General features: G+C 42.0%; 2 protein-coding genes across 2 annotated transcripts; one reads left to right on the forward strand and one right to left on the reverse strand.

Annotated features, from left to right (window-relative positions):
• The first annotated feature begins 8,484 nt into the window (after positions 1-8,484).
• LOC149281290 (G protein-coupled bile acid receptor 1-like) lies at positions 8,485-9,486 on the forward strand. The gene has a single exon (XM_089499480.1). It carries the CDS (start codon positions 8,485-8,487, stop codon positions 9,484-9,486), a length of 1,002 nt encoding a protein of 333 aa, XP_089355606.1.
• A 9,777-nt stretch (positions 9,487-19,263) lies between these two features.
• LOC149281291 (keratin, type II cytoskeletal 8-like) lies at positions 19,264-27,598 on the reverse strand. Its single transcript, XM_089499481.1, has 9 exons — positions 27,311-27,598; positions 23,975-24,183; positions 22,950-23,010; positions 22,118-22,213; positions 21,414-21,578; positions 20,519-20,644; positions 19,954-20,174; positions 19,540-19,586; positions 19,264-19,403 (listed from the first exon to the last, which is right to left on the reverse strand). The coding sequence occupies exons 1-9, from the start codon at positions 27,596-27,598 to the stop codon at positions 19,264-19,266; spliced, it is 1,353 nt and encodes a 450-aa protein (XP_089355607.1).
• Positions 27,599-27,852: the final 254 nt, after the last annotated feature.

Raw genomic sequence — 27,852 nt, forward strand, 5'->3', positions numbered from 1 at the left:
AAATACATCTCCACGTATAGGAAGCGAACGGCATCTTTCGTGGGAAGCTGGAGCCGCTGCCGTATTCTCTTACAGCATAAATATATTTAAATGCGTGTTTTTCATACAGAGCAGTATATCCTGACATGCGTGTACACACGTATGTTCCATCATGATGCATGAACTGCAGAAGTTAAGGGAGAGACAGAAGAGCGACGGATATGATCTGCTTTTACTCTTTAATTTAAACCAAAGTCACATCGGTTCAGAAAATTCTACAAAATACAGATTTATTTTTTTTATTTTTTTTGAATAAAGGGCTGTTTGTAAATCTCGGTTTGCCACACAAAAAAAAAAAGGCAGGGAAAATGGGTAATTGTGCAAATTGCTTTGCTTTCTCTAAATTTATTTCAACAGAATTGGGATAAGACACGGTTTATTCAGCCAACCAGAAAACAAATATTTTTTTCCTTCTTTCCTTATTATTTTTATAATATATATATATATATAAATTATTAATTTTTTTTTTAGCTCTCCAGCTATTGGCTAATTATTTCTGGAGGCATGATCACCTAAACGTCATTCTAACATACAAGCAGCAATATAGTATGTTGCTACTCGGTGCTCCGGCTACGTTCTGTACCTTTAGAATTATTATATTCACAAAATATCGTAACTTCTTCATTCATTAGTGTTCCATCGGAGGGTTAAAATCACTTCGGAGATTATCTAGTATTGCAGGATTGTGTTTTGCCGATGATGTGGCTTTAAAAGCGCTTTTTGGTTAATATATAGTCCCGCGGCGCTTTGTTTAGTGAATCCTGTCCTATTTATTTTCCAGGCATCGTCTGTTATTATGTTACCCTTGGCTGCAAATACTAGTGATACAAAATGAAACTGTCTTTTTAATATAATAAATACCTTTATTGATATATATTTATATGCAGAGGTTTATTACATTTATTACTCAATAGGAGACTTTACGATTTCCCATCAAATGATTCCCCCCCCCCCCCCAAAAAAAAAAAAATACTGAAAAATAATAATCCAGATGTTGGGACATTAAAATTAAAGAAAGAAAAAAAATAATTGTGTTTTTTTCCCCAGAAAAAATAGCAATTTTGGTCGATTAGTTCATGATAATCAAACTACAGCCTCCTACTTTAGTGAATAATCCCTTTAGCGCCGTAGGTCTTGTTTTCTTCCTGAAAGCGTCATTTTTGGTTTTAGTATGAAAATGTCTCGTTTACAGACTTATTAAGGTGGGATATTAACCCTTACAGTGCTGAAGCATCAGAGTGCCCCATACTTGTCCGACACAGCAATGGTCAACAAGCAGCACTTAAGAAAGTCTCATTTTTTGTTTTTTCCCCCTATATATATATATATAAACATTTTTGTTACTATTTTGTATGGGCAAATCGGAGCCCCCTTTCTAGTCTTTTTCTCCCCCCCCCCCCCCCGATTTCCTGAAGTAATATTATATTTGTTCAGTTTTAAGGCTGCCTTAGCGCTCTTAACCCTTTGCATGCGTTTCCAGTTATTATGATGGAGAACGTTCAATAATCTCGATTCTTGGAGCGCAAAGATCGACGCAGACTGTGTTTTCTGATGTTTATTCGCGAGGCTTGTCGTCCTGCAGATTTCTTCGACGACGACGAGCCTCAAGAAGTGTGACTGGTTCTGTAAATGATTAAATTCAACAAATTTCTTACCCGACAAATGTTTTTGGGTATTTTTGGGGTTTCATTTTTTTATTATTATTATATTGTAAAAAAAGCACAATTCATTGTTAAGTTTAATGTATGTCTTTACCTACAGCTCATACATCTCTATTGCAGCACCCGTGCAAAACACCCGGAGGATTGTGTGTCCATCGCAACCGGCTACAGAACATTCCTTCTGCCTCCTAAGCCTCTGACTTTCTAGTCTCGGATATATATATATATATATATATAGTGTGTGTGTATATTTTTATATATATATATATATATATGCCTTTTCCCTAGAGGAGATGTGTTAAAAAGTTATAATATCAATTTTATTCTTTACATTAAAGATAACCAGACAATATATCCTTAAAACCCCATTCTCTCTGCTCATTATCCAGTTTTTGGATTGACATGGATTGTGGGAATTGTAGTTAAACTGACTTTTAAATATGGCAAGGATGTCTCATATCCATGGGCATATATATGTGTATAATGTATATCTATATATAATTGTTCTTTTTATAATTTTATTTATTTTTTATTTTTTTATCCTTTCTTTATTACCTTTTTTTTTTTCTGGATGTGTTGATCATCCAGTAGCGGAGGGATGCTGCCCCTTAGCAGGATTCTACAAAAGCGATCTATGTCCGTACAGTGTATCTGCAGGGGGGCGACACGCTGCTAGATTTTGGAAAGAACGGATGTTACGTCGCTGGCAGCAAATGCACGTTAAAAAGAAGAAGTAAAAAATATAATTTGTCTCCTCTGGACTTCCCCTTTAAATTCTCTGCAATTTACCCAGGAAAAACCCTGAGGAGCACGTGCTGCGCATGAAGTCAGCCAGATTATTGCTATTTTTTATTGTTTTATATAGCGCCATCCTATTCCGAGGCGCTGTACAATGGGATGGTTAAACAAAGCAGTTATTTCATCGACTCAGCCGTTACGGGTGCAGAGAGGTGGTGGCAGCGCCGGTTATTGGGTAGTAATTGGCAAATAGCAATGGGAACTTTCTGGTTTTAAAATCACCCTTTTCTGCACCAAATCTGCATGGTGATAAAGTTAAGAATTATGAGATTTGAACTCTGCCAAGAATTTAGCAAAAAATACCCTGTTAGTAAATATATATATACAATGTACCAGCGGAGTATTTTCATCCATTGTGTTGAAAGGATTCTTCATTTGTTAGGTTATAATGAAACTGATCGTATGAACATTTATTACACATAATTTACAAAAATAAGAAAGTTATAAAAAAAAAAAAAGTTAACGAAAAAAAATAAGAAAAATGCTGCAAATAATTATTTTCCAATCAGGAATTTATTTATGAATTCAAACTGTGAGCTTATATTGAAAAATGTGGTTTTCGTTCTCTTCTGCATGCCCCGAATGCCCGTTTTTGGTGATTCAGTAAAATATTGTGCTTTATAGAGAGGGAGGGACTGGGAGGCAATGGGTGGAACTGGGAGCCGGACTTTCACTGCCTCTCATTGAGAAGCAGAAGAGCTTTGGAGAGAAGACAAGCAGAGGAGCTGCTGAGAAGTCAGAGCAAAAGAGGGCACTGGGGCGGAACAAGGATAACTGCAACCATTCCCATCACACTCAGCTGGAACCCTGGGCAACGGGAGAGCTTTCCAGCCTGTGGTAGGTATCGTCCTGTGGGGTACTTCTAACCGAGCCAGGGCACTTCACAACTCTTTACTTTTAACTTCATGAGTTATAATAGGAGAAAGTTGAGTTTGTGGGCACTTTGGGCAGCTTGGCTATAATATTAATTTACTGAGATGGATAATACCGGCAAACACTGGGCTTGTTTGGGGGTTATTGAACCCCCAATAATTCTGCCCATACCCTGCACACATTTGCCCCAAGGGAACATTAACAGCCCCGTTGTAACCCTTTTGCTGTCGGATGTCGCAGTTTGTAGCTGAAGCCCAGTACCGCTTTCTGCTGTTATACTGGGAAATTAACCCTCTGTGCAGACCGTTTAACCCCGGCAGCGCCCACGATTGTTGGCAGCCTTGTACTTCCAGATGAAGTTGCAACTTTTTGATGTTCTGTGACATTTTCTTTGGACGATGCGATGGACGCATAATGACTATGATGTCACAGGATTGTGGCAAAGTGTTACTGGAAATAAGCTATAGAAGTGGCCGTAGCGGCCGTCTGGTTGGTGGGCTAAAAAAATAGCAATAAGCTGAATTTTATCTTTTTTTTTGGAGTAACATGGTTCAATGGACAAGGTCCTCTTCTATTTAAACAATGATTAAATCATTAATAAAATTAGTAAAACTATTGTAAATATTTGACCCATACATACCCAACTGCCTGTATCTCTGCGCATGGCCAGAACCCCATTGTAGCAGGCTGAAGCTCTCACTTAAACTAGTATTATAGAGTAAATGTATAGATCAAAACTGTTGCCGTAAATATTTGCATTCTCTATAATTCATTGTAAACTTAGGATAGTTACATTTTTCTAGCAAGTGTGTAGATCAAATGTGTAACTGTAAAGAGTATGCCCTTCACCCACATGCAGTTGGCGTATGGACATATAATATGGCGGGCAGGTTTGGGTCAGGTAAGCGTATTTTGGCTATACATCTGTATAGAATTCACTAGCACAATGTATAGATGAAATATTGAGCTATACCTAAATTGGAGCCTGTAGCTGACATGTTGGTGGGAGACCTTACTTTAGATTTTAGTGATTTTTGGTGCTTTTCCAGAGTTTTTAAAAATCACCATTAAACTGTCCCTTTAAGTTACTTTTTAGAATGAAATAAAAAAAAGAGAACATTTTGTTCTGATTCCCCGAGTGGAGCCGAGATCATTTCTAATTCCAGGAAGTTTAATAATATCGGTGACATTCAATAAACATATGGTTTCCATGGATACTTTATTTTGCTCCAAAAATATTCCTGCGAGGTCAGTAAACCTTTTTCTTTATACATTATATTGACTTTGGTAGATAGATTTTATGGAAATACCAAATTCATTTTAAATTATAATTTACCTTTAGACTTAAGAAGTTTCGGGGGACATTCCTGATTTCACATACCGTATTTGCTCGATTATAAGACGAGGTTTTTTTCAGAGCAAATGCTCTGAAAAATACCCCTCGTCTTCTAATCGGGGTCGTCTTCTAATCAGACCTCAAATAGAGTCTGATTAGGATCCTCCTGTCTCACCCCCCCCCCCCCCCATCATACACACTTACCGGTGCTTCCTGCTGTATTGCCGGGGCAGCGGGTTGACGTCTACGCGATCCGCGTAGACAACGTCCGCTGCAGCCGGAAGGAGGTGTGGCTAGCAGCGGGGGTTGTCTGCGTCAGAGTGGCATATAGGGGTATAAGGCATTTCTGGAGGCAGAGTGCTCTATACAATGCCTTTTAACTCCCTTAATGCCACTCTGCCTCCTGAAATGCCTTATACCTCCCTATATGCCACTCTGCCCCATAATATGCATTTTAACCCCCTAAATGCCAGAATGGGATATAGGGGTATAAGGCATTTCTGGAGGCAGAGTGGCACATAGGGGGTCAAAAGGCATACCATGGGGCACAGTGGCATATAGAGGGTTAAAAGGCATATCATGGGCCACAGTGCCATATTGGAGTGGCCTGGGGGCAGATGTGCGTAACTGGGGGACAGGTTGGAAAATACAAGAAATAAAAACAAAAAAAATATTTTTCTCAATCATAGCTTTTATTTAAAAAAATAGTTTACATGAATTAACATTTACTGGTAAAACTTTTTTCCTTTAGGGTCGTCTTATATTCAGGCTTTTTCTTTTTTTCCTAAGTTAATATTCAGATTTTGGGGGGTCGTCTTATAATCAGGGTCGTCTTATAATCGAGCAAATACGGTAATTACTGGGGACGGAAGTCTGTCCCCTAAAAATTAAAACAATGGCGCAGCCTATTCTTTAGCAAAGTGGTTGTTTTTTAATATGTTTAAAGGGACCCAGTGATATAAAATGCAATTCATTGTTATTGTTTTATATAGCGCCATCACATTCCGCGGCGCTGTACAATACTCATGACGTTAAAGTGTTTCCCTTTCCCAAAGTAACTTCATACTCCAGCTGTTCTAACCGATACGGTAATCTAATGGGTTAATTAATAGTAGAAGTTCTCTTATAAACTTATATCCCTGTAACCTATTTATTTGAAAGAAACTTACAATTCTAAACATTCTCTTCCTTATTTCTAACGAGGACCCAATTACTCTTTTTTTACAAATAATATATTTGTGAAAAGGAATTAAAGGACCCTAAGCATTTAATTCCTTAGTTTGGACAAAATTAAATATAAAAGTTAACTTTGAGCCCAGAGCTTTCACCCTAACTTTTCCCATTTATTTTATTAAATTTATTAAATTAATTCAATGCTAATTGGAATCGTACCTTGTTATCTCACTCAAAGAGAGAACACTCGATAAGGCGTAGATATTATTATTATTATTATTATTATTATTATTATTATTATTATTTTTATTATTATTTTTATTGCATTAATTATTATAATAATAATTATTATTGTTATTATCATCATCATTATTATTATTACTACTACTATTATTATTACCATCATCATCATTATTATTATTATTATTACTATTATTATTTATTCATTTATATAGCACTATAATATTCCGGGGAGCCCTACCATGGATAATATACTCTGCGTTTTGTCCTGTGTTAAAGAAAACGTATTAAACTTGAAAATTAACTTTGGCATCTCTGGAAAAAATGTAATTGTTACCATGAAACCATGTTTTTACAGAAATTCTGCATTTCTACTGCAATACAGCAAGTGTTATTTATAAAGTGCGTAGCATTGCTATTATAAATGTAGAGTTTTCTAGTATTTTTGGTTTTGGGCTTCATAGTTGCTGGAAATTTCTGAATGAGCTTTAGAAACGTGAATTTTAGAAATAGCATAACTGATGATTTTTTGAAATGTTCATATTGAGTATGAGCACAAATATTTCAGGCAGACGCTAACGGACCCTAACAAGGAGAATAATGGGTTAATTGACCCCGTTTAATGTATAAAGCCGTTTCCTGCTGTTTCTATACACATAATTGGGGCTTTTAGGGCTTTATTATTGGTTTCAGGAGATATATATCTTTTTCTGAGTTGCCCCTCGTTGATGGGACGCAGACACCAACCTGCAAAGAAACATCCGTGGAGAAAATGGATTTTTTAAAACCAGCCTATAAAACGGAATTTAATTATGTCATTAAAGTCAGCAAACAAGTAGTCAGTGGAAATAGTGATTTAGTCCATTTTGCCGTTGAATGTTCAGCAACTTTCTGCCTCCGAGGGTGGTGGTGGGGGGGGGATAATGTGCGAAAACCTAAAATGACAAATGCATTTTAAAGAAGTCGTTTAGCATTTTTTTTATTCCATAAAAAGTAAAAAATAATAAGTGGGATTTATTTACAGATGAACTGCGTTTCACCAAAAAAAATTGAGGAAAAGCAAATAAAAAATTGACCAAATATAGAAAAAAAAGCTACTGATCTTTTTAGACCTTTAAGTAACGCTATCCCCAAATCAAATGGGATTGCTTATTGCCTGACTGATTTGGGTGATACCTTCATTGGCTATCTGGTAGATTGCAAGCTTTTGAGGCAACCTTGGTCTCTTCTTCAGCCAATAAAGGTATCATCTTTACCAAATTTGCCTTTTTTTTCCTTTCTATGGCTTACACCGTCCTGGGCTATAGTCTAAAGGATGATGGGGATTGTAGTCTCATGCTCCAGCGCCCCCTGGTCTCCCATCCCCTGCCTGCCCCTGCCCCTGCACATCCACGTCGGTGCACATAGCGTCACAAATCTCCGTCCTGATCGCATGTTCCACTTACTGCCTGTTTGCCGACCTTAATGATATAATTGGATCCTGCTTTACAGAGCGGCCATAAAAACGTCCATTCTCCCTGGCGATGATCACCGCGGGCTCCTCGCCCCCGCCACACACACAGAATTCGGTAGGATTATTTTATTTTTTTATAGCTCTATCCCATCCCTGACCATAAAGCGCCCGTTGCTATGGTTTCCTAGGAAAGGTTAATACGCTATACGCGCAGCAATATGCCGAGGTCTCACCTTCCCTGACTACAGGAGGAATACGGTGATCCGTGATGACTGCATAATAGCTCTTTATTCGATACTTTTACGATGTATCGCTCTTCAGATCCGTGCGCGCCTCCAGTGAGAGGTCTACACGGCGACGCATCGTCCATCGCGTTATCTCATCACCTGTAACGGGCTGATTTGCATTGATTAAGATCTGTGGAACTCCATGGCGTCCGCCGGCTCGAGCCGCAGACAGACAAAGCTTCAATTATTCTACTTATCTGCCCTGCACGTGATCCCATTGGCTGCACGTCTTTTAGAGACGACCAATGGCAGAAGAACCGGTCTGCAAGCTTTGTTTCGCATTCTAGGGGCCCCTAGGGTCCAATATCTCTGGGACCCCCCCCCCCACAACTCTTGGTTATTTTCTGGCGAAGATACTTAATATTGTGACCAAAAAACATCAACGAGTCTTCTTACAACCAAATTAGTGTAGTATCTCATCACAAAGCCTCATATTTGTTGGTACAAACTGTGTCGTCATTACTGAGCTTTACATGTCTGACGTGCCTCTTTTCCCCTATTACAGGTTATGTGGCCGTGTGAGCAGCCATTTTGAAGGTTCTTGGCTCCTCCCCCTCGTTCCAGCAGAAAAATGGTCCCTCTGTACACAATAAGGACTCGTTCTTCCACCTAACCAGCTGAGGAATGGAGCAGAATAACACTGTCGATGACAGTGATTTCCAGCGGAACCTTATAATTGTCCTTTCCAGTCCTCTTTCTGCCTTCATCATCATCTCCAACCTCTTCATCATCTTTGGGATTGTCTTCAATCGTAAATTACACAACACGACCAACTACTTCTTCCTTAGTTTGTTATTTGCAGACTTCTTCACCGGGGTCGCACTACCGTGCATCCCCAGAATGAGATTCAACAAGGAGTTGCGTTATTTCCCTTGTATGTTTGTCTTCATATCCCCCAACTTCTTCTTCCTCTCTTTCTTGGCCAACCTGTTGATGGTTCACTATGAGAAGTACCTTTGTATCATCTACCCTTTGCACTATCGCAGTATATGGGTCCACCGTTGCGTTCCATTCTCTTTGGTCTTGGTGTGGATATTACCGCTGGCCTTTGCCTGCTTGCCGATGATGGGTTGGAATCATTGGAACGAAACCAGCACCTGTTCCTATAACTACGTCTTCACGAACGCCTACATTTACGTGGAAACCTACGGCGTTGTTATCCCGTCCATTCTGGCAATGACGTTCATCACCGTCAAACTACTTTCCGTGGCCAGGAAACAGTTGAAGGATATTAAGAAGCTCCACCGCTCTGTTCAGAGAGGAGCAGCCACAGAGCTAGAGCACCAGATGGACATGAGGTATGCCAAGTGCATCGCCATCGTCTCCTTGACTTTCTTGGTGTGTTGGGTCCCTTACATCGCTTTCCTCCAAGTCTCGGTCTTGGCTATGGAGAAATATGTCATCAGCTGGTGGATTATCCTCACGCTCACCTGTGTCGGAAGTGGCAGTGCCGCTATAATCCCCATCATCCTTGGTCTCAGCCATCACCAGTACACAGAACTTTGGAGGAACATTTTCAGGACGTACTGCAGCGCGTGCTGCCAGCGCCAAAAAACGCCGTCCGGTCTCCATGACATGACGACCAAAGACGAGACGCTGGAGGATGGTCTGACCGCTGTCAAGTAAAGTCTTTATGACATTTGAACTCAAAAGGTTTCTTGAGAACGTTGCCTGATGAAGCCCCACTTCTTGTAGACTTGTAGTCTTGACCCGAGGAGCGAAGACCATGATGGTACCCGAGGGGTGAGAGGTGTTCATATGTGGCTCGTACGTCTGGTACCTGAAAGCTCAAGGCCAGGCCGACGTGGACTATTAATGTATATTTTTCCTAGACGTTGATGCAAAGTTTTGCCCTGGGAATGTTTCTTCCCTCCGGGGCTACGGAACAATAGAGAGGCTTTCTGCACACGATTAAGAGCTTTTTATTGATTTTAGCAATTTTTTAGCAATTTAGCAATAATATCTTTTGAGGTTATGCATGAAGATTGTTCTGGTGCAAAGTTGCAAAAGTTGAACGATCGGTATGAACATTCCATTGGTTTCCATGGCGATTGCAGCTCTTTTACCACTACTTTTGCCTTTTTTCCATCACTCCTTGTGCTTTATTGTTGTTTACTTTTGGTGACGGGACGTCATACTGTCCGACGATTGTCTTATTTATTCGTCTGCTCTTATTAAATACTAATTTACTTTGAAATAACGTTTCACAATATTTTCTAAATGTCCCATTTCTTATTTTAGTTTTTAACTTCTTGTTATTCTGCAGCGGCGCCCGTAAATATGATGATACTAGCAATTTTTGGGGCAATAGAATGACTTCTATTTTTTTATTCTTAATCAGGAGTACTCAACAGATTGCCGCTACTATGAAATAAAAATGACGTGTTTTGCACTAAAATACTGTGTATTATAGGGCGGATTGGTGTAGTTTTATACAAGTGTGTGTTTTGCTGTGTTTTATGAATATTATACTTTTATTGCTTTTATAGTTTATCACTCAATCTGTGTCTGATTCCATCAGGTTACGAACGACACCTTCCGACGTTTTAAATGCCCGGGTAGGGGTACGGCTGGTGATGGGGCTTTATTATGCCCTTTTCTGTGATTTTGTGACCTATTGATGACAATTTCTGCCACTAAAACATTTGAAAAGAGAATAATGTATTTTATTTACCCCGTTTAATTTATAAAGCCGTTCCCTGCTGTTTCTATACACATTATCGGGGCTTTTGGGGGCTGTAGAACCCAGTGATACCCTCATACCCAGCAAACATTGTGACCTCCTAGAAAAGAGGGGCATCAGGGGAGAAAAGAGGGGCATCAGGGGAGGAAATTGGAGCATTGGGGGAAGAAAGAGGGGATTAGGGGAGAAAAGTGGAGCATCGCGGAGCGAGGGGCATCAAGGGAGGAGCGAGGGGCATGGGGAAGAGAGAGGGGCACAGGTAGAGGAAAGAGGGTCTTCAAGGGAGGGGAGAGGGGCACAGGGGCAAACTAATCCATGAACCCTTCTCCTGTTCCTACTTTTTATCGGCTCTCACAAAGAGTCCACAAACTCTACTTCATTAACCCCTCGAGTCCTCAGACGCGCTCAGGATATGTCTCGGAACAAAAATAATGAAATCCTTTGACCCCTTGATTAGTCCGCACACACGCTTCATCATGGAAAGCGCTTTAATGTTCGCTGGTAGCGCTGCATCCGGTCTGCGGAAAACGACGCGCGTTTCTCACGTCGCAGGTGTGAGATTCTGTGACGAGTAGAAAGAAAGATCAATATTGAGTCACGTCGTACAATGTCACGTCCCTCCATCCGCCGTGTTTGCTTCTGTTACATTTTGTTCGGTATGGACTCCGTGACTAAATAATACGTCGATGTAATTGGCCGTTAAAGATTAAACAAGTGATGCGTCTCTGAAAGTCGTCCTTTAATTCAATTGCATGTAAAGCGCGCGCATGACATCATTTTAGGGAGATATTATCTAAGCAGATATTATAGCTTCTTCCGAACATTCTAAGCCCTACAAAAGGACGGAAGAGGGACAGAAGGAGGACCGGTCCTGCTAAAGAGGGGGCACTAGAAGGGCACGCAGTAAATAAATTAACCTAAAAGGCACAGAAGCTGTGATTTCACCTCATGTTTGTTACTGAAACACAGAAAACATTTTTAGGGTGTGAGTGGACACTCATCGTGTTTAAGGGTGTTGGAGAGTCCGAGTGCAGTTCTTGATTGTGCTACATGAGATGCAGAAACACAAATGCTAACACCATACACGCGTGTGCAGGCATGCTAACACCATCACACACACAGACACACACTCTAACACTACACGTGGATATACACACTCACACTAATTCAATACTCACAACACCATACATACACACACCAGCACATAGATGCACCTGCTATCCAACAGCATACACTAACACACCCACTTACCCTAACACTGTACATGTAGACTCACCTCTCCACTCAGTGACGTAACAAAAAATGCCAGGGACTCCAAGCCCCTCCTATGCACATACACTTACTAACATACTTACATACACACAGTAACATACAAACATACTGACACATACTAACACACACACAGTAAAACACTTGCACACACTAACACACTGACACAAACACAAACAAACACATGAACTAAAATACTTCCACACACACTAACATACTTACATGCACCCACATATGGTAACATACCTACACACAAAGTATCATACTTACACACCCAAAGTAACATACCTACACACATGTACTACTAACATCTGCACGCATACAGTAACATATCTAACAATCTGACTTACACTGACACACATACACACCTACACCGACATACTTACACACACTAACATTCTTACTGACACACACACACAACCTAGGCTTGTTGGCTCAGGACAGGGTAGACCGGGGGCCATCGCTTCCGCTATGTCAGAGCGCCGGGAAATGACGTCATAGTCCGGGGTTTGGACTTGGCGGCTGAGCGGGGGGTCCGGTCTCTAGCACCAGCTCCCCCCCTTGGACACACCGCTAGGCCTACCAACGGAGGACCGCGAGAAGACCACCGGAGACAGCGGCCCCCGGCCTATAGCTAAAACTGTGAAAAAAAGGTTGTAAACTATATTTTAATGGCTTCCCCGTCAAATTTTAGCTCCGGCCTTTGGTTTTTTTATAAGCTCATTTACGATGTTTTAGCGGCGAGAGAGAAAACGCCGAGCTCTCAGCTCATAAATTTCGAGTGTGCAAACACGGCCGTCTCGCTAAACGCATCCCGCGCTGACAGCCAAATGGATAAATGTGTTTGCCCAGCGGCCGTCTCTGCCGGTAAACAGGGACATTAAATCACAGACCTACTCCCCGTCCTCAGTGACAGAAAACTTAGAACCGGAGACGTTCTCTTTTACTGTTTAATGTACACATTTTATGTAACCAGGCAACCGCGATATAATTATTATATTTATATATATATATATATTGCATTGGGAAGTCCACCCTCATCCGCTTTAAATGCCCAATTTAATCCTTCAATTAGCTAACAGTGTCATTAATTACATTTCTATAAAATATTTTTGTGAAGTCATGTGACACAAGGCGAGTGTGCTGACTGTGTGAACAGCTTTGTTGCCTTAGTAGCAGAGATATAGAAGGTGGTAGATAAGTGGAGCAGTCTCCCAGCAGAGGTGGTTGAGGTTAATACAGTGAGGGTATTAAACATGCATGGGATAGACATACGGCTCCTGAATCTAAGACGAGACCAACCACTGATGAAGGTTTGAGTCTTTACAGCAGGAGAAACGGGCGAATAGATGGGGGCCGGATGGGGCCGATCTGCCGGCGGGTTCTGCGTTTCTCTGTGATCCATGAAATGATTATTTTTGTGTCGCCGGAGCTCGATGCCCTCTTTTCCGTTGTAAACTCAAACGCACTTCCTTTGTTTGTGTGACTTATTATATTTTTTAAAATTTTGTTTATATTTCGCTGCCTTCCTGGCCGAGTCCCGTCGGGGGAATCGTCAAGGAAACGGGAGAATTCTTTCCTAAGCGAAGGAAGGGGCGCTCGTTTATATATATTATCTATCTATAAATCTATATATATATATAGGAGGGTCACATCATATCATTAACACAAATGATCCATTTAAAGTATATGGGATCACAATAATATATCTGCATTCCCCACGCTGGGACCCAAATCCCTCTTTCTTTCCTCAAAAATATGTTTATTTAAACAATTTAATTTATAAAGCCGTTTCCTGCTGTTTCTATACACATTATCGGGGCTTTTAGGGCCGTAGAACCCTGCGATCCCCTCATACCCAGCAAACATTCTGACCTCCTAGAAAAGAGGGGCATCGGGGGAGGAGAGAGGGGCATCAGGGGAGGAAAGAGGGGCATCGGGGGAGGAGAGAGGGGCATCAGGGGAGGAGAGAGGGGCATCAGGGGAGGAAAGAGGGGAATCAGGGGAGGAAAGAGGGGGGCGTGAGGGATTTGGGACACTAGGAGGGACTGGTCCTGAAAAAGCCAGACACCCGGGTGGTGTGCACAGTGCAGCCTACATGTCGGAGTGAGATTAGGAAACATAAACAGCTCTGCGCAGTCCCCAAACTGTCCTTTATTATAAACCGCGTTAACACAATTCTGTTTCTTCACCCAACTTCCTCTTTAGACGCATCCCGTGATCCATGTCTGTAAACGAGCGCGGGGACAACTACACAATTCACACAATTAACTCTTTCACTAACTATTTTCTTCTGTTTGAGAAATCTAAGCCTAGGAATGATCTAGATTGTCAGCTCACAAGCCGAGCCTTCTTTCCCTAATGTATCGGTTCGTCTCAGTCCGCCAGTTCTAGTTCTGTCAGAGCATTCGAAGGTAGGGACTGTAAGATGCGCTGCGGGAATTGTTGGAGTTATAAAAAATAAAATATAATAACAATAACAATAATAATAATAGATAATAATATTATTAATAATAATAATAAAATAATAATAAAGAATAATAATAGATAGCAATAATAATAATAATAATAATAATATTTAAAAAAATAAATAATAATAATAATAATAATAATAATAATAATAATAATAATAATATGGCTGATAATCCTTTTGCTATAAAAACATCAGTTTCTGCCAGATTTGCATTTTTTCCTCCGGCACGAGCAGTCGGTGATTTTTATAAAATAATTAAAATGCCGAGACAGCAAAAGTTCCTCTTTAAAGGCAAATATCTGCTATAAAACTTTGCTGACTGATGTCACTGTGATGTCATTGTGATGTCTCCATGACAAGCCACACCTAATGGTCCGTGAACCTTCTGAAGTCATGGGCGGGGGAATTCTTTCAATTCTTTCTCTGTAAATACAGACTACACAATAAATGATTCGCTAATTATATATAATAAATATTAAGTATAATAAATATATCGTGAAAATGTGGAATTTAACATAGAAAAATATAATCTACCGGCAGATCGGCCCCATCCGGCCCCCGTCTAGTCGCCCGTTTCTCCTGCTGTAAAGACTCAAACCTTAATCAGTTGTTGGTCTCGTCTTAGATTCAGGAGCCGTACGTCTATCCCATGCATGTTTAACACACTCACTGTATTACCCTCTACCACTTCTGCTGGGAGGCTGCTCCATTTATCTACTACCCTCTCAGTAACGTAAAACCTACATTCCATCTAACCCCCCTGACCCTCTAGTTTTACATTATGACCTCTAGTTCTAAGTTAACATTTGCTTTAACACAGAAATATTTATTACAATATCAATTGAACTATCTTAGTGTCCGAAATACTGCTATATATGTGTTTCTGAAGTCACAAGACCATCTCTGTCAAGGCTGCCGCGGAATATGTAACACGGGCTCCTCAAAGAAGAGAATTGAAGTTTATAGCTTAAAAAAAACATCTGCAGACGTGATGTTAATTTCCTCATTAAAAAAAATTCAATTGATTTCACTTTTTTGTGGTTTGTTGCAATTGAGCTTCCTATCCCAAGCTCATTGTTAAAGCGGATAACGACTTTCCTTTCCATCTAAAAACATCCCAGTTATTTTTTTCTTTCCGCACCACATATTTTTTTTAAATAAAAATAAGTAAAAGGGGTCGGGGAATTTTCAGTTGAGTCAAAAATAAAAGATCTTCAGGATAAAAAGATGAAAGAGACAAAAAACATAAATTCTGCGATAGAAAGATAGCCGCTTACAGGAACAGCCGCGATACCCGGCTCATTCTCACGATTCGTATCCGGTTTGGCTCGGTTGTATGTTATCTGTTTGGCTACACGTCTGGAACATGCCAGCTGGCTTTCAAATCTGTTTTTTGGGGGTTTATAAAAGGAATAAACGATTAAACGAGCCATCGAGAAAGGAGATTAAGAAAGTTTTTTTTCCTCCGGTAGAAAAGTTTGCTTTTCGTAAAGAGAAATTCTAAGAGCCGCTGTGTTCTAGTAGCGGGTACCTACCGGCGAGGGACGAGGGACGAGGGGGGTCCATGATTTGAGGGGTTATATTACTGTATACAGCGCTGGGGGTTATATTACTGTATACAGCGCTGGAGGTTTTTATTGTATACAGCATTGGGGGGTTATATTACTGTATACAGTGCTGGGGGTTATATTACTGTATACAGTGCTGGGGGGTTATATTACTGTATACAGCGCTGGGGGTTATATTACTGTATACAGCGCTGGGGGTTATATTACTGTATACAGCGCTGGGGGTTATATTACTGTATACAGCGCTGGGGGGGTATATTACTGTATACAGTGCTGGGGGGGTTATTACTGTATACAGCACTGGGGGTTATATTACTGTATACAGCGCTGGGGGTTATATTACTGTATACAGCGCTGGGGGTTATATTACTGTATACAGCGCTGGGGGTTATATTACTGTATACAGTGCTGGGGGTTATATTACTGTATACAGCGCTGGGGGTATATTACTGTATACAGCGCTGGGGGGGTATATTACTGTATACAGCGCTGGGGGGGTTATTACTGTATACAGCACTGGGGGTTATATTACTGTATACAGTGCTGGGGGGGTTATTACTGTATACAGCGCTGGGGGTTATATTACTGTATACAGCGCTGGGGGGTTATATTACTGTATACAGCGCTGGGGGGTTATATTACTGTATACAGCGCTGGGGGGGTATATTACTGTATACAGCGCTGGGGGGTTATATTACTGTATACAGCGCTGGGGGGGTATATTACTGTATACAGTGCTGGGGGGTTATATTACTGTATACAGCGCTGGGGGGGTATATTACTGTATACAGTGCTGGGGGGGTATATTACTGTATAATAAGCGAGTACAGATTGTTCGGTTTCTTGCTATGAACGGCTGTTATTATCTGAGGCTGGAACGGTCTCACGGGGAAGATACTTTGTATCGCTCTGTCCTGTGTTTGGGATCCATCACTAACCCCCCCTGTCTTCCCGGCGGCTACAATTCCTTTATAAGGTATAGATGGTAATGGTGGAGGGCAATCTGTCCGCCGGGGAGACAAGCCGCCGAGCGCCAGAGCTCCCCCTGATAAGATTATAAGGCAAATGCCCCCCAGAGGAGGCAGATAACTAATGACGCCTTTCATCTCTGTGTAAATCACGTCTCTTTGACATCTTACAGGGGTCCGAAGCGATCCAAGTCCTCCCTGATCATTCATTTCATGCGTTTATTTAGCTACCGGAACAAATAGGATCTGCCGGCTCGATCTGGGACAGCCTGCAACCGGAGACGAAAGGAAATCTGGCCAAGAATAGGGATATTTAGTCTAGATATTTAGATATCTCGATATTTCGTTAGTATTTGGAACTGGGGCAGGAGCGAGCGGTTGAATGAAAGTTCATTGGATTCCCTTACGAAAAATTACTGCAGTTTTTCTGAAGTAATACTGCAGTTTTTTGGACATGAAAAAACTGCAATACTGCACTTTTACTGCACTTTTACTGCACTTTTTTTTTTATATTGCAAACCTGCAGTTGTGCTTCAATGTACTGTAGCTTTATTGCATTTGTACTTCCGTACAAAAATAACTGCAGTACAGTGAAGTACAAATGCAGTACAACTGCAGTAAATGTGCAGTAATACTGCAGTAAAAGTGCAGTATTGCAGTTTTTTCATGTCCAAAAAACTGCAGTATTACTTCACAAAAACTGCAGTAATTTTTTTGTAAGGGTTTGAGTGGTTTCTGTACATTTTTAAAACAAACGTCAGCAACGATGAATTCGCTGACTTTTGCATTTTCTATGGAAGTTTTGGGTCATTTACGCTGTTTTGTTACCTGCAAGTTCCTGGATTTATTAAAAGTAGTTGTGAGTAATGTGGAGTACTGGTGATCAGGTTCTCTCATTGACAGCATGCACTGGGGATCTGGCCTCGTTGACAGCATGCACTGGTGATCTGGCCTGGTTGACAGCATGCGCTGGTGATCTGGCCTCGTTGACAGCATGCACTGGTGATCTGGCCTCGTTGACAGCATGCACTGGGGATCTGGCCTCGTTGACAGCATGCACTGGGGATCTGGCTTGGTTGACAGCATGCACTGGTGATCTGGCCTGGTTGACAGCATGCGCTGGTGATCTGGCCTCGTTGACAGCATGCACTGGTGATCTGGCCTCGTTGACAGCATGCACTGGGGATCTGGCCTCATTGACCGTATATACTGGAATTCTGGCCATGCTGGGACTGTGTACGGGAAATCAGAGCTTGTTGAGAGCTTCTGTCGGAAATCTGGGAATTCTCAGACCGCGTTGCCCCTCTATACATTAGAGATCTGGTCTCCCCGATTGCTTTGTTTTGCTTTGTAGCGACGAGCCATCACATCATTTTTTTGAACCGGGGAATATCTCTTCTCGAATTCAGGAGGCGTCCAGTAATAATAATAAAATAACCCCCTGCTTGGGTATAACTCGCTGAGCAGAGAGGAAAGGCTTTCCCCCAATTCACGGATCGGCATTTCCGATATCTCTCACTCCTCTTCTCATTGTTCTCAAGATTCTAGGAAGTCAGGAAAAAGTCCTTCAAGACGCAGATTAACGGACGTTACGTTCCAGATCCCTAGAGAAGGGTCTCCAAATACAGAGCAGAACGGGAAATTCATGACTCCTGTATAAAGTATAAAATTATAAGGAATTTTTTCGGAATTTTCTGCCCCTCCGTTATTCCATTTTTTTTTTTTTCTCAATGCAATTGGATGATTATTAAAAATTATAATAATATTATTAATATTTCAGTGTTGTTGCTTGCAGCAGTGCTGTATTATTGAAAGGTAATTGAAAATAATAATTAAATAAATTATAATTAATAAAAAAAAATCATAAAAATAATAATGTAATATTATTAATAAATTATATTGTATTATTAATAAATTATATTGTATTATTAATTATTTCTATTATTATTATTATTATTATTATTATTATTATTATTATGTCACTGCAGACTTGTTGTGCTTATTGCAATGTATTTTAAGTAATTTTTTAATGTCATTTTTTTTTTTTGTCCCCCCCCCCAAGATAACGTTCAAAAATCGCATTAAATTTCTTCAACGGGGAAAGAATTTATCGGAAGTTTGTGTTTTGCTTTTAAACATAAATTGTTAACTTAGGAGTGACAAACGTTTGAAAGATTTAAACATTTATTGCTGGAGAAAGTGTAACAGACGGCGCGTTTAAAATATATCACGCTAGATAAACATTTCAGTGCCGGCGAGACGAGACGCGCGAGTCGTGAACGGCCACTAAAGAGGTTCTTACAACGGCCGCAGAACCAGGAAAGGCGAGGAACATTTAGAAGCTGGAGAGACGCGGCGGTTGGGAGACGGATCCTTTTATGAAATGATCAAGGTTCCGGGAGCGCTGGTGGTGAAGACGTTGGCCGGAGCGCCGGGGGGGGGTTACTCCTGGGTGTAGTGGCTCGCCTCGGACAGCTGCTTGCCGTTGTTGGTTTCGATCGTTTTAACCAGGACCACCTTTTTTGGGCCCGAAGACCTCCGTGCAGCGGAACCGGGCTTCAGGTCCACGTTTAGGAGACTGGCTATTAGAAAAATATGTCACGTTAGAAAAGCACTTTAACAACTAAATAGCGGATGTGCTTTTTTGTTTTTTTGCTACTATGGGGTGGAAAAACCTCTTAATTTTTTTATATAGAAAAGGATGATTTTCGAACTCACCCATTTTATCAAAAACACTGAGCTGTGGGCTTGAATGGTTTTTCAGCCTAAAACAAGAGAAAATGCGTTATTTGTTTGTGAAATTTTGATCCCAGTTAGGTGAGGGCTGATACCTCCTGGCCGGGGGGCAAGTAAAGCCAAGTGCCCCCAGTAACAAGCACTTACATCCGCTTGTCCGGAGCCTTCCTTTATACAGATACACTGTTACAGTGGGGTCACTTAACTTTACATTACAGGACCCCAGCGCTGTCCAGCTCTGTTTGAAGATTTTGGAAATGCCCCAGGGCACAATTGCCCCCCCAGCCATCCCACCCTTACTCGATGCCCCTATGCGCTTTTCATTAAGGGTTCCAATGCCGGAATAATCATTATAGAACCTGAGCTTATGGCCTGTTTGCCTCATTTGACCCTCACCTGGTCTCTTCCCCTTCCAGCAGCTTGCGGTAGGTGGCGATTTCGATATCCAGCGCCAGCTTAGTGTTCATCAGATCCTGGTATTCCCTGACCTTGCGCGCCATGTCTTGTTTTGCCCTTTTCAACGCGTCTTCCAGCTCTTGGGCATGCGCCTTGGCGTTCTGGACCGCCTGCTCCCCGTGCTCCTCGGCCGACGCGATGCCATTCTCCAGGTTGGCTCGCTGGTGGGGAAGGAAGAGAGGAAGAAGCTTAATTTACGGCGTAAGTTTAAATTTTTAATAACAAAGCACATTTTTTGGCCCCAATATTTCCGTTGAGAAGACCACGTCGCGAATACCGGATTAAACCAATAAGGGGATGCGTAGGTAGAACCTCTGTGACCCAGTATATGAAGAGTTAATGATTTGTGGGTTAAAACGGTGGATGTGCAGTTTTACCAAAGAAGAGCAAATGCAAAAATATTACAGTAAACTGATCAATAAATGAATGAGAAAAGTAATCAGCATATTCTAATACCTGTCCCTTTAAGACCCCTTATCTCCCACCCGGCATGGACTTCTAATACCTGGGTCTTTAAGGCCTCATTTTCACTGTTAACGCGCTGGATCATGCGGTTCAGCTCCGCCAGCTCATTCTTCAGCGATTTCAGCTCATCGTTGCTCCTCTTGGCCTGGTTTACCATATCATCGATCTGCATGGGAGAAAAAAATAACAAAAAAAATAAAAAAATAATACAATGTATCTTTTACATCCATCAAGATCTGCCAAGAACCCTATCCTCTCCGATTTTATTATTACTTTTATTATATTTTTGGGGAGGCGCGTTATTCTGCATCCTGGGCAGCTCCCCTTTCCAAATAAACCCAAGTTCTATAATAAAAGTTTGCTCGCTGTATTAGCCTCTACTACTTCTGCTGGGAGGCTGTTCCATTTATCTACCACCCTCTCAGTGAAGTACGGCCTCTTGTTGTAACTTCCCTTCTAAAATCTCTTTGTGTGTTATAACGTTTCCTCTGTGGAGTCCTGAAAATTGGATTAATTTGGGTTTTGCTATTACAGGCTGAAAAACGTAGAGTTTTTTACATATTGAGTTTTTGGTTTGATTTACTGCAGAATCTTGGGCAGGAATTATAGACACTTTATCCATTTTGTAAAAGGCAGATCTATTCACTAAAGTGCATAAACTTGCGAGATGGATAAAAATCACACAATCAAATCTAATGTTAATTCGCATTGACTCTCGCCATAAAAAAAGATTGAAAGAAACTCACTTGCCCTCACCTGTAACTCACAGAACGTCAAGTTACATATCCTCACCAACAACTCGTGGATTAAGATTATCACGTGGAGTCTAGCGTTAACCCTTAACTCGACTGACCGCTCAGATCCACAAAAGACATAATAAGGTTTCTAAACATGATCCCTGTTAACCATTAAGACCATTAACACCATTAAGGTACCTTGCTCTTGTACCAGTGTTCAGCCTCCTGCCGGCTCTTCTCGGCCATGGCCTTATACTGACCCTTCACCTCCTCCATTATGTGTTTCATTTCAAGGTCCCGGTTGTTGTCCATCTCCACGGTCACCTTAGCATTCTGTACCTGGGATTTCAGCTCCTGCAGCTCCTGGGAAGAAGATCCCCCAAAAGGGTTACCCTCCTTAAGTCTGTACCAAAAAAAACCATAATCTTACAGGAACGGCCATCACTAACAGAACAAACCTTTCCACGGAACGCTTCGATACATGGTATTGATACATTGTATCAGTATTCGCGAGTGGTTTATCGGTGGTTTACAAGTTAGGGATATCCCAGTTCGGAATAAGTACGAGAGAAATGGATTCTGGGACATGCTTTTAAGTTCCTAGCCGAGTGTTAATGCTGTTCATCTGGAAGAGGGACACTTGGTACCAAAGTAGGGACTGGCCAAACTAAACAGGGGAGATTTGGGAGGTATGCTACTGGCTGTGGGGGTCACTGAGACACCGTTACAGACTAAAACCCCAGACAATGTTTCGCCTCGGAGTTTGGTGTGAGAGATACAGATGTGAGGAAGTTGCATGTTTAACACTTTAAAAGCCAATAAGTGACGGAAAGCTTAGCTCACCACGGTGACCCTGGAACTCAAAGGGTTAATGATGCAATTGCGTGTGTTTTGTGTGTTACCTCTTCATACAGCTGCTTCACGTACTCGATCTCGTCCGTCAGGCTCTCCAGTCTGGATTCATTGTCCACCTTGTGGAGGTAAGAGTCGTCGAGATCCTGGGACGAGACAAAGACAAAGCGACCCTTAAGAGGACGAGAAACAAACGAACGCAGAGAAGGATTTGCAAATTAGCCTTTAATGTGAAAAAAGGGTTTTCCAAGGACCCGTAAACGCATTTTATAACATTTACGGAAATGGGATCTAGGGAAAGAAAGAACAAGAAGGGGCAAGGAAACTGAACACCCCCCCCCCCCGACTTCACCGACTTCACCGACTTCACCGACTTCACCGACTTCAAGATTATAGCAAGTGCCAGGAGTCTGCAATGATTCATGTGCAATACCTCATACAGCCACCGGGGCGTCTAGAGTAACAAAGGCTTCAGACAGCATTTATACCCTGAGTGGGTCGTTTCTGAGCTCTGGGGAAATTAAAAAATCGGCCCCATTCGGCCCCCGTCTAGTCGCCCGTTTCTCCTGCTGTAAAGACTCAAACCTTTAATCAGTCGTTGGTCTCGTCTCAGCTTCAGGAGCCATTTGTCTATCCCATTCAAGCCCTATGCACTCCTTGGTCTTTTATTCAGGATAGCCATATGTCGATAACTCATCATATAAACTTCTAAATCCTCTGCTGGAAGGCTGCTCCATTACTCCACCACCTTCTCACTAGATTTTCATAGAATACAAGTTCCATGTCAGTGCACCTGAAACCTCCCTATTCAGCCTCTGCTCCGGTGTGAAACGCGCGGCCGGTCTCATCCCCTATTAACACCGGGTACAAAAACCCACATACCTTCTTGGTCAAAACAAAGTCATTTTCTAATTGATTTCGTCGGTTAATTTCATCCTCGTACCTGCAGAGCGAGACGGAGTTTAAAAGGGCAGTAAAGAGAATTACTTTGCATAAAATATTTGCTTACGTTCCGGTAACATTTAAGATGCTTATTTTATTGGCTTCATTTTGCCTTCTGCGGGGAGATCTCAGGGTAAAGGATATGGAAAAATAATTACATTGTAACAACTGCCTGAAATGTTACCCCCCCAGCACTGTATACAGTAATATAACCCCCAGCGCTGTATACAATAATATAACCCCCCCAGCGCTGTATACATTAATAACCCCTAGTGCTGTATACAGTAATAACCCCCAGCGCTGTATACAGTAATATAACCCCCAGCGCTGTATACAGTAATATAACCCCCAGCGCTGTATACAATAATATAACCCCCAGCGCTGTATACAGTAATATAACCCCCAGCACTGTATACAGGAATATAACCCCCCCAGCGCTGTATACATTAATAACCCCTAGTGCTGTATACAGTTATTGACAAAAAGCTGGTTTTATCTCCTTTTTTCCAATAAACTCCCTTTATCCGCAGACCTGGAGCCGTCGCTGTCAGTCATGTGATATTTTGGGTGACTTTCCCAGCTCAAACACCACACTGAGCTGACGCTTTATGGCAATGCTAATGAAGTCCTTACCTCCATAGACTTTTATTAGTCAGTGTGTCAGCCCGGTGATTAAAACAGACCCATTCTACTGTCCCCCACAGGCAGTATGATAAGGAGTCGGGGTGTTTAGTCGATTGGGGGTCAGATAAGAGAGCGAGAATCATACAAACAGCTGGCATGCCGCTGCCTGAAAACTTTATATTACGGGGAAGAAACAGAGCAATATTTTTGAAAATGTATTTTAAATCTGATATTTAGAGATAAAAATGAATGATGGGGGTTATTATAACCCTGACTTTGACTGTAGAGAGAGTCCCTGGTGCCCCTCGGCATACTTTGCCGCCCCGTCGCTCTGCGTTTACCTGCTTTTGAGCTCCTCCACCACTCCCTGCATGTTGTGGAGCTCGGCTTGCAGCCTGTCCTTCTCGTGTAGCAGGCCATCGATCTGCTGCTTCAGGTGATTGCTTGCAGCCAGCGTGATCTGATCGATGTTGGATCTGTAACTGTCTTTGCCTTTTAGCAAATGCAGCTGGGTCTCCAACGCTTTGTTCTGTCGTTCCAGGTCCCGAACCTGTTAACAAGCAGGAGATCCTCAGGCAACGTGGCTGGACAGCTTCCCACCAACTATTATCATCTCGGTGACCACAAAATACCCTTCAGTCAGCCAATAAAAGTATAATCTTTATACATTCTTTGTATTGGTGAAAGGACAGCTTTATGAATAATGATTAGAGGAGCGCAAGGAAGTCCTCATTGGATCTGCACTCATACTTTGAGTCCCGGATCCTATTATGGGCCGATATTAATGAGCGATGAGTTTGATAAATGGAAACAATGAAAGATTTGCTCTAATCTGCAGACGGATTCCTTCAGTGCACCCAATGGGTCAGCACTAGCCAAATGCTAAATGTGAGGCAATCAGCAGTAGGATTACGCTGGTTCCCATAGCAACAGCTCAAAATGTAGAGATAAAATGCTTTGTTTGACTGGCGTTGGCTTGTGATGAGCAAATATAGTTAATGAATAAATGGACAATATTTATTAAATAAAACAGAAAAATAAATACTTAGAAGTAATGGAAATATCCTGTAAACCACGGACTCCTTTATAAAAGGGATTATAATTGTTATGTCCTGTCTATCCTTTGTACAGAGCTGTGGAATATAATGCTGCTATATAAAACAATAATAACAATAATAATAACAATAACAATGATAATAATAACAATAATAACAATAACAATAATAATAACAATGTAACCAGGTAGATGTAAAATTAATCCCTTTCCACCAGGTGGCGCAATATCACACCTTTTGTATTTTATACACTCCCAGTCTAAGGATACATGGGGGGATTCTTGAGCAACTTGAAAATGTAAAGGGGCCAGGTGGCTATCGTGTGCATGAAAGCAGGTATGATGGCTGGAGTGTCCCTTTAATGCCCCTGCAGGGCCTGAGCTGGTTTACACCCCCTGAGTGTAAATTTATAGCGATCATTCCTATTGATGGCACTTAAAGGGTTAAAGGTGCAGCTGAACGCATCGTGTGATTTACTGTATGTATTTTAGGGGCAGTAACATGTATATCACAACACACAAAACATAAAGGGGGGGGGGGGGATTAGCCGGGCTCTATAGTTTAACCTACAGATCAGTCTTCTCCCTGCCAGAACACAAGAGGGCAAACATTGCACCGCCAGCCAACAAGGGTGGCACCTGCCCCAGGGATTATACGAGATCTGTTTACCGAGGGCATTGTTTCTAATAATTCAACAATAAAACAGGAACCTGATGCACCTAGGTTCCCACTATTATCCCGCAGGTTGGCAAAGTTCTGTGCTTTTATTGGTGCAGTTGAGCTGACTGTATAAGGGCCGGTTGTGCTGAATGTTCTTTTAATGTATCAGTCTTAGAATTGTTGGTTTCCATCGCATTCTATTTCAATTGTCTTTTGTCTGTTTCTGTCTATGAAGCTCCCACGTTATTCGAACCTCATTATACGCCCCAAATATTATTTTTATTATTAAGTATTATTATTATAAGTAAAACATTATTAATATTATTATTAATATGATTATTATGAATGTTAATATTATTATTATTAGTAGTATGACGGTGATTATTATTAATATATTATATTATTAATATTATTATTATTATTACTATTATTATTAATTATTATTATTGTTAGCGTTGGGCGTGCGCAGTCTGAGTCTTTTTATACAAATACAAGTGGGATTTTATTACATTGTAACCCGAGCCGGCATTATCTGTTACCGAGGGCACGACTTCGAATGCATTGGACAAAAATGGACATCTGATCCGCTTAAATATCACGGCACATGTGATGTCATACATGTTGGCGGAAACTCAGGCGTGGGAACAAGATGTCTCACGCAGGAGTTTCCTTGCAGCTGAGGGTCCTACTGTCATAGCTGCCAACTTCTACCACCGGCGAATCGGGATGCCGGGGGTGGCAGAGCCTCGGAGCGCTGCGCATGCACACGATTCTGCACGCTGTGCTGCCAACAACACTCTGCCTCTCAGGGTTTCATTGGAATTAGCACGGAAAAGACAAAAGTCCCAATATTTCGGGAGACTCCCATACGTTATGATGTCACGAGCAGACACATGACATAAACACTATGATGTCATATCTGCAGGGGTTTCTCATCTGCTCGGTTTCTGGGCCAGCAGGCTGGACGTTCCCCAGGGGTGGCATTTGCCATCCGGCAGCTGGATTTGCATCTATCTGCAACCAATAAGATTCCTCACCTCTCAAAATCTTAATTTCACTGACTGTTTATTATTCAATTTGCCTTTTGCTGGCACTATTTAGCCCGGCCCACGTCTTCCTCTATTCTACAGCATGTGCTTAAAGGGTTAAAATCAATCTGACAAATGATCACATTCTTTTTTTTTTTGAAGAGATAATAAAATAAATTCTGCACAAACATTTACAAAACAGAATATGATTAGAACTGACGGGGAGGAAAAAGAACTTGGGGGGGGAGGTTAAAAAGTAGTTAACCATTTTCCTGCCAGGGAGCTGCCTGGGTGCTCTTTTGGGTCGTTAAATATTTAACCATTTATCTGCCAGAGCACAGCCTGTACGTTTTATTGGGTCTAAAGTTTTTTTGTTAACCGTTTATGTGCCGGGGAGCTGCCTGGGTGCACTTTTAGGTGTTTAAATATTTAACCATTTATCTGCCAGAGAACACCCTGGAAGCTTTATTGGGTCTCAAAGTCTTTAACCGTTTGAGTGCCAGGGAGCTGCCTGGGTGCCCGTTTGGTAGTTACAGTATAAAAACAATTTAACTATTTATCTGCCGGAGGGCTGCGTTGGGACTTTTCAGGGTTCAAATCTATTTAACCCTTTCTCTGCTGCTCGGTTGCTGTTTGGGTTCTCCGTAACGGCCAGTGAATTCCAGGACAGGGCTTTACTAAGAAAAAGTTCCTTTGCGGACCGAAGACATCGGTCAGGCAGCAGTAAGCAGTCTCCGCGCATGTGCGAGGGCTCTGGGAACCTGCATTCTGGCCCCCTGTGCCTTTCTGGCCCCCTGTGCCATTTCTCACTTGGTACTGAGATCAGCAGTGATCTCATCGACTCCTCATGCATGTAATTCATACGCAAGCCCGCTAGTAAGCCCGGGGAGCCAATGCACGCAGCGCCGGGGGCCACACACCGCTCGTTGCTTACCTTGTCTATGAAATTAACAAACTGGTTATTGAGCCCCTTAATTTGCTCCTTCTCGTTGGTCCTGAGCTCGTGAAGTTTGGGGTCCACTTCTAGGTTGGGTAGCGAGGAGAGCAGGAAGGTGCTGGAGCCCGGAGCCGCGCGGGACAGGTTCAGCCCGCTGATGGACCTCTGGAGACCCGGTTGAAAGCCGGTGCTGGCCCGAAAGACGGTTGGTCTTCCAGAGAGCGAGCCCTGCGAGCGGCTGCTGAAGCCGCGGGTGGCCCCGTAGCGGCTGTTGTACAGACTCATGGCGGCCGAGAGCCGGCGGGGAGATTTCTGGGGAGGACCGCGGGGTTCCGAGCGAAGGCAGCAAAGTGAAGCAACAGCACGGACGCCACGTTCATATGTGACCGGCGAGGTCCTCCTGCCCCGTTTGTTGACACATTATTTGAATAAACCTTCCTCCTGCCGAGGGATGGGCCGCATCACCTGCCTCCGACAACCAGCTTAACGCTTGTGTCGGCCCTGGGGCCACCGGAAGCTCCCCAGTCTAACCAGGAGAA

The sequence above is a fragment of the Sceloporus occidentalis genome, unplaced genomic scaffold (genome assembly GCF_023333645.1).
Source record: "Sceloporus occidentalis isolate IW3139 unplaced genomic scaffold, rSceOcc1.0.p SCAF_136, whole genome shotgun sequence".
Taxonomy (NCBI): Eukaryota; Metazoa; Chordata; class Lepidosauria; order Squamata; family Phrynosomatidae; genus Sceloporus; species Sceloporus occidentalis.

What these genes read in the sequence shown, in the direction of transcription:
- LOC149281290 (XM_089499480.1), top strand. Translation starts at nt 8,485, where the DNA reads ATGGAGCAGAATAACACTGTCGATGACAGTGATTTCCAGCGGAACCTT.
- LOC149281291 (XM_089499481.1), bottom strand. Translation starts at nt 27,598, where the DNA reads ATGAGTCTGTACAACAGCCGCTACGGGGCCACCCGCGGCTTCAGCAGC. An exon ending in ATGAGGCCTTAAAGACCCAG is followed by an intron (nt 20,175 to 20,518) that starts GTATTAGAAGTC and finishes CTTCCCCACCAG; the next exon opens with CGAGCCAACCTGGAGAATGG. An exon ending in CAGTGTTTTTGATAAAATGG is followed by an intron (nt 19,404 to 19,539) that starts GTGAGTTCGAAA and finishes TTTTTCTAATAG; the next exon opens with CCAGTCTCCTAAACGTGGAC.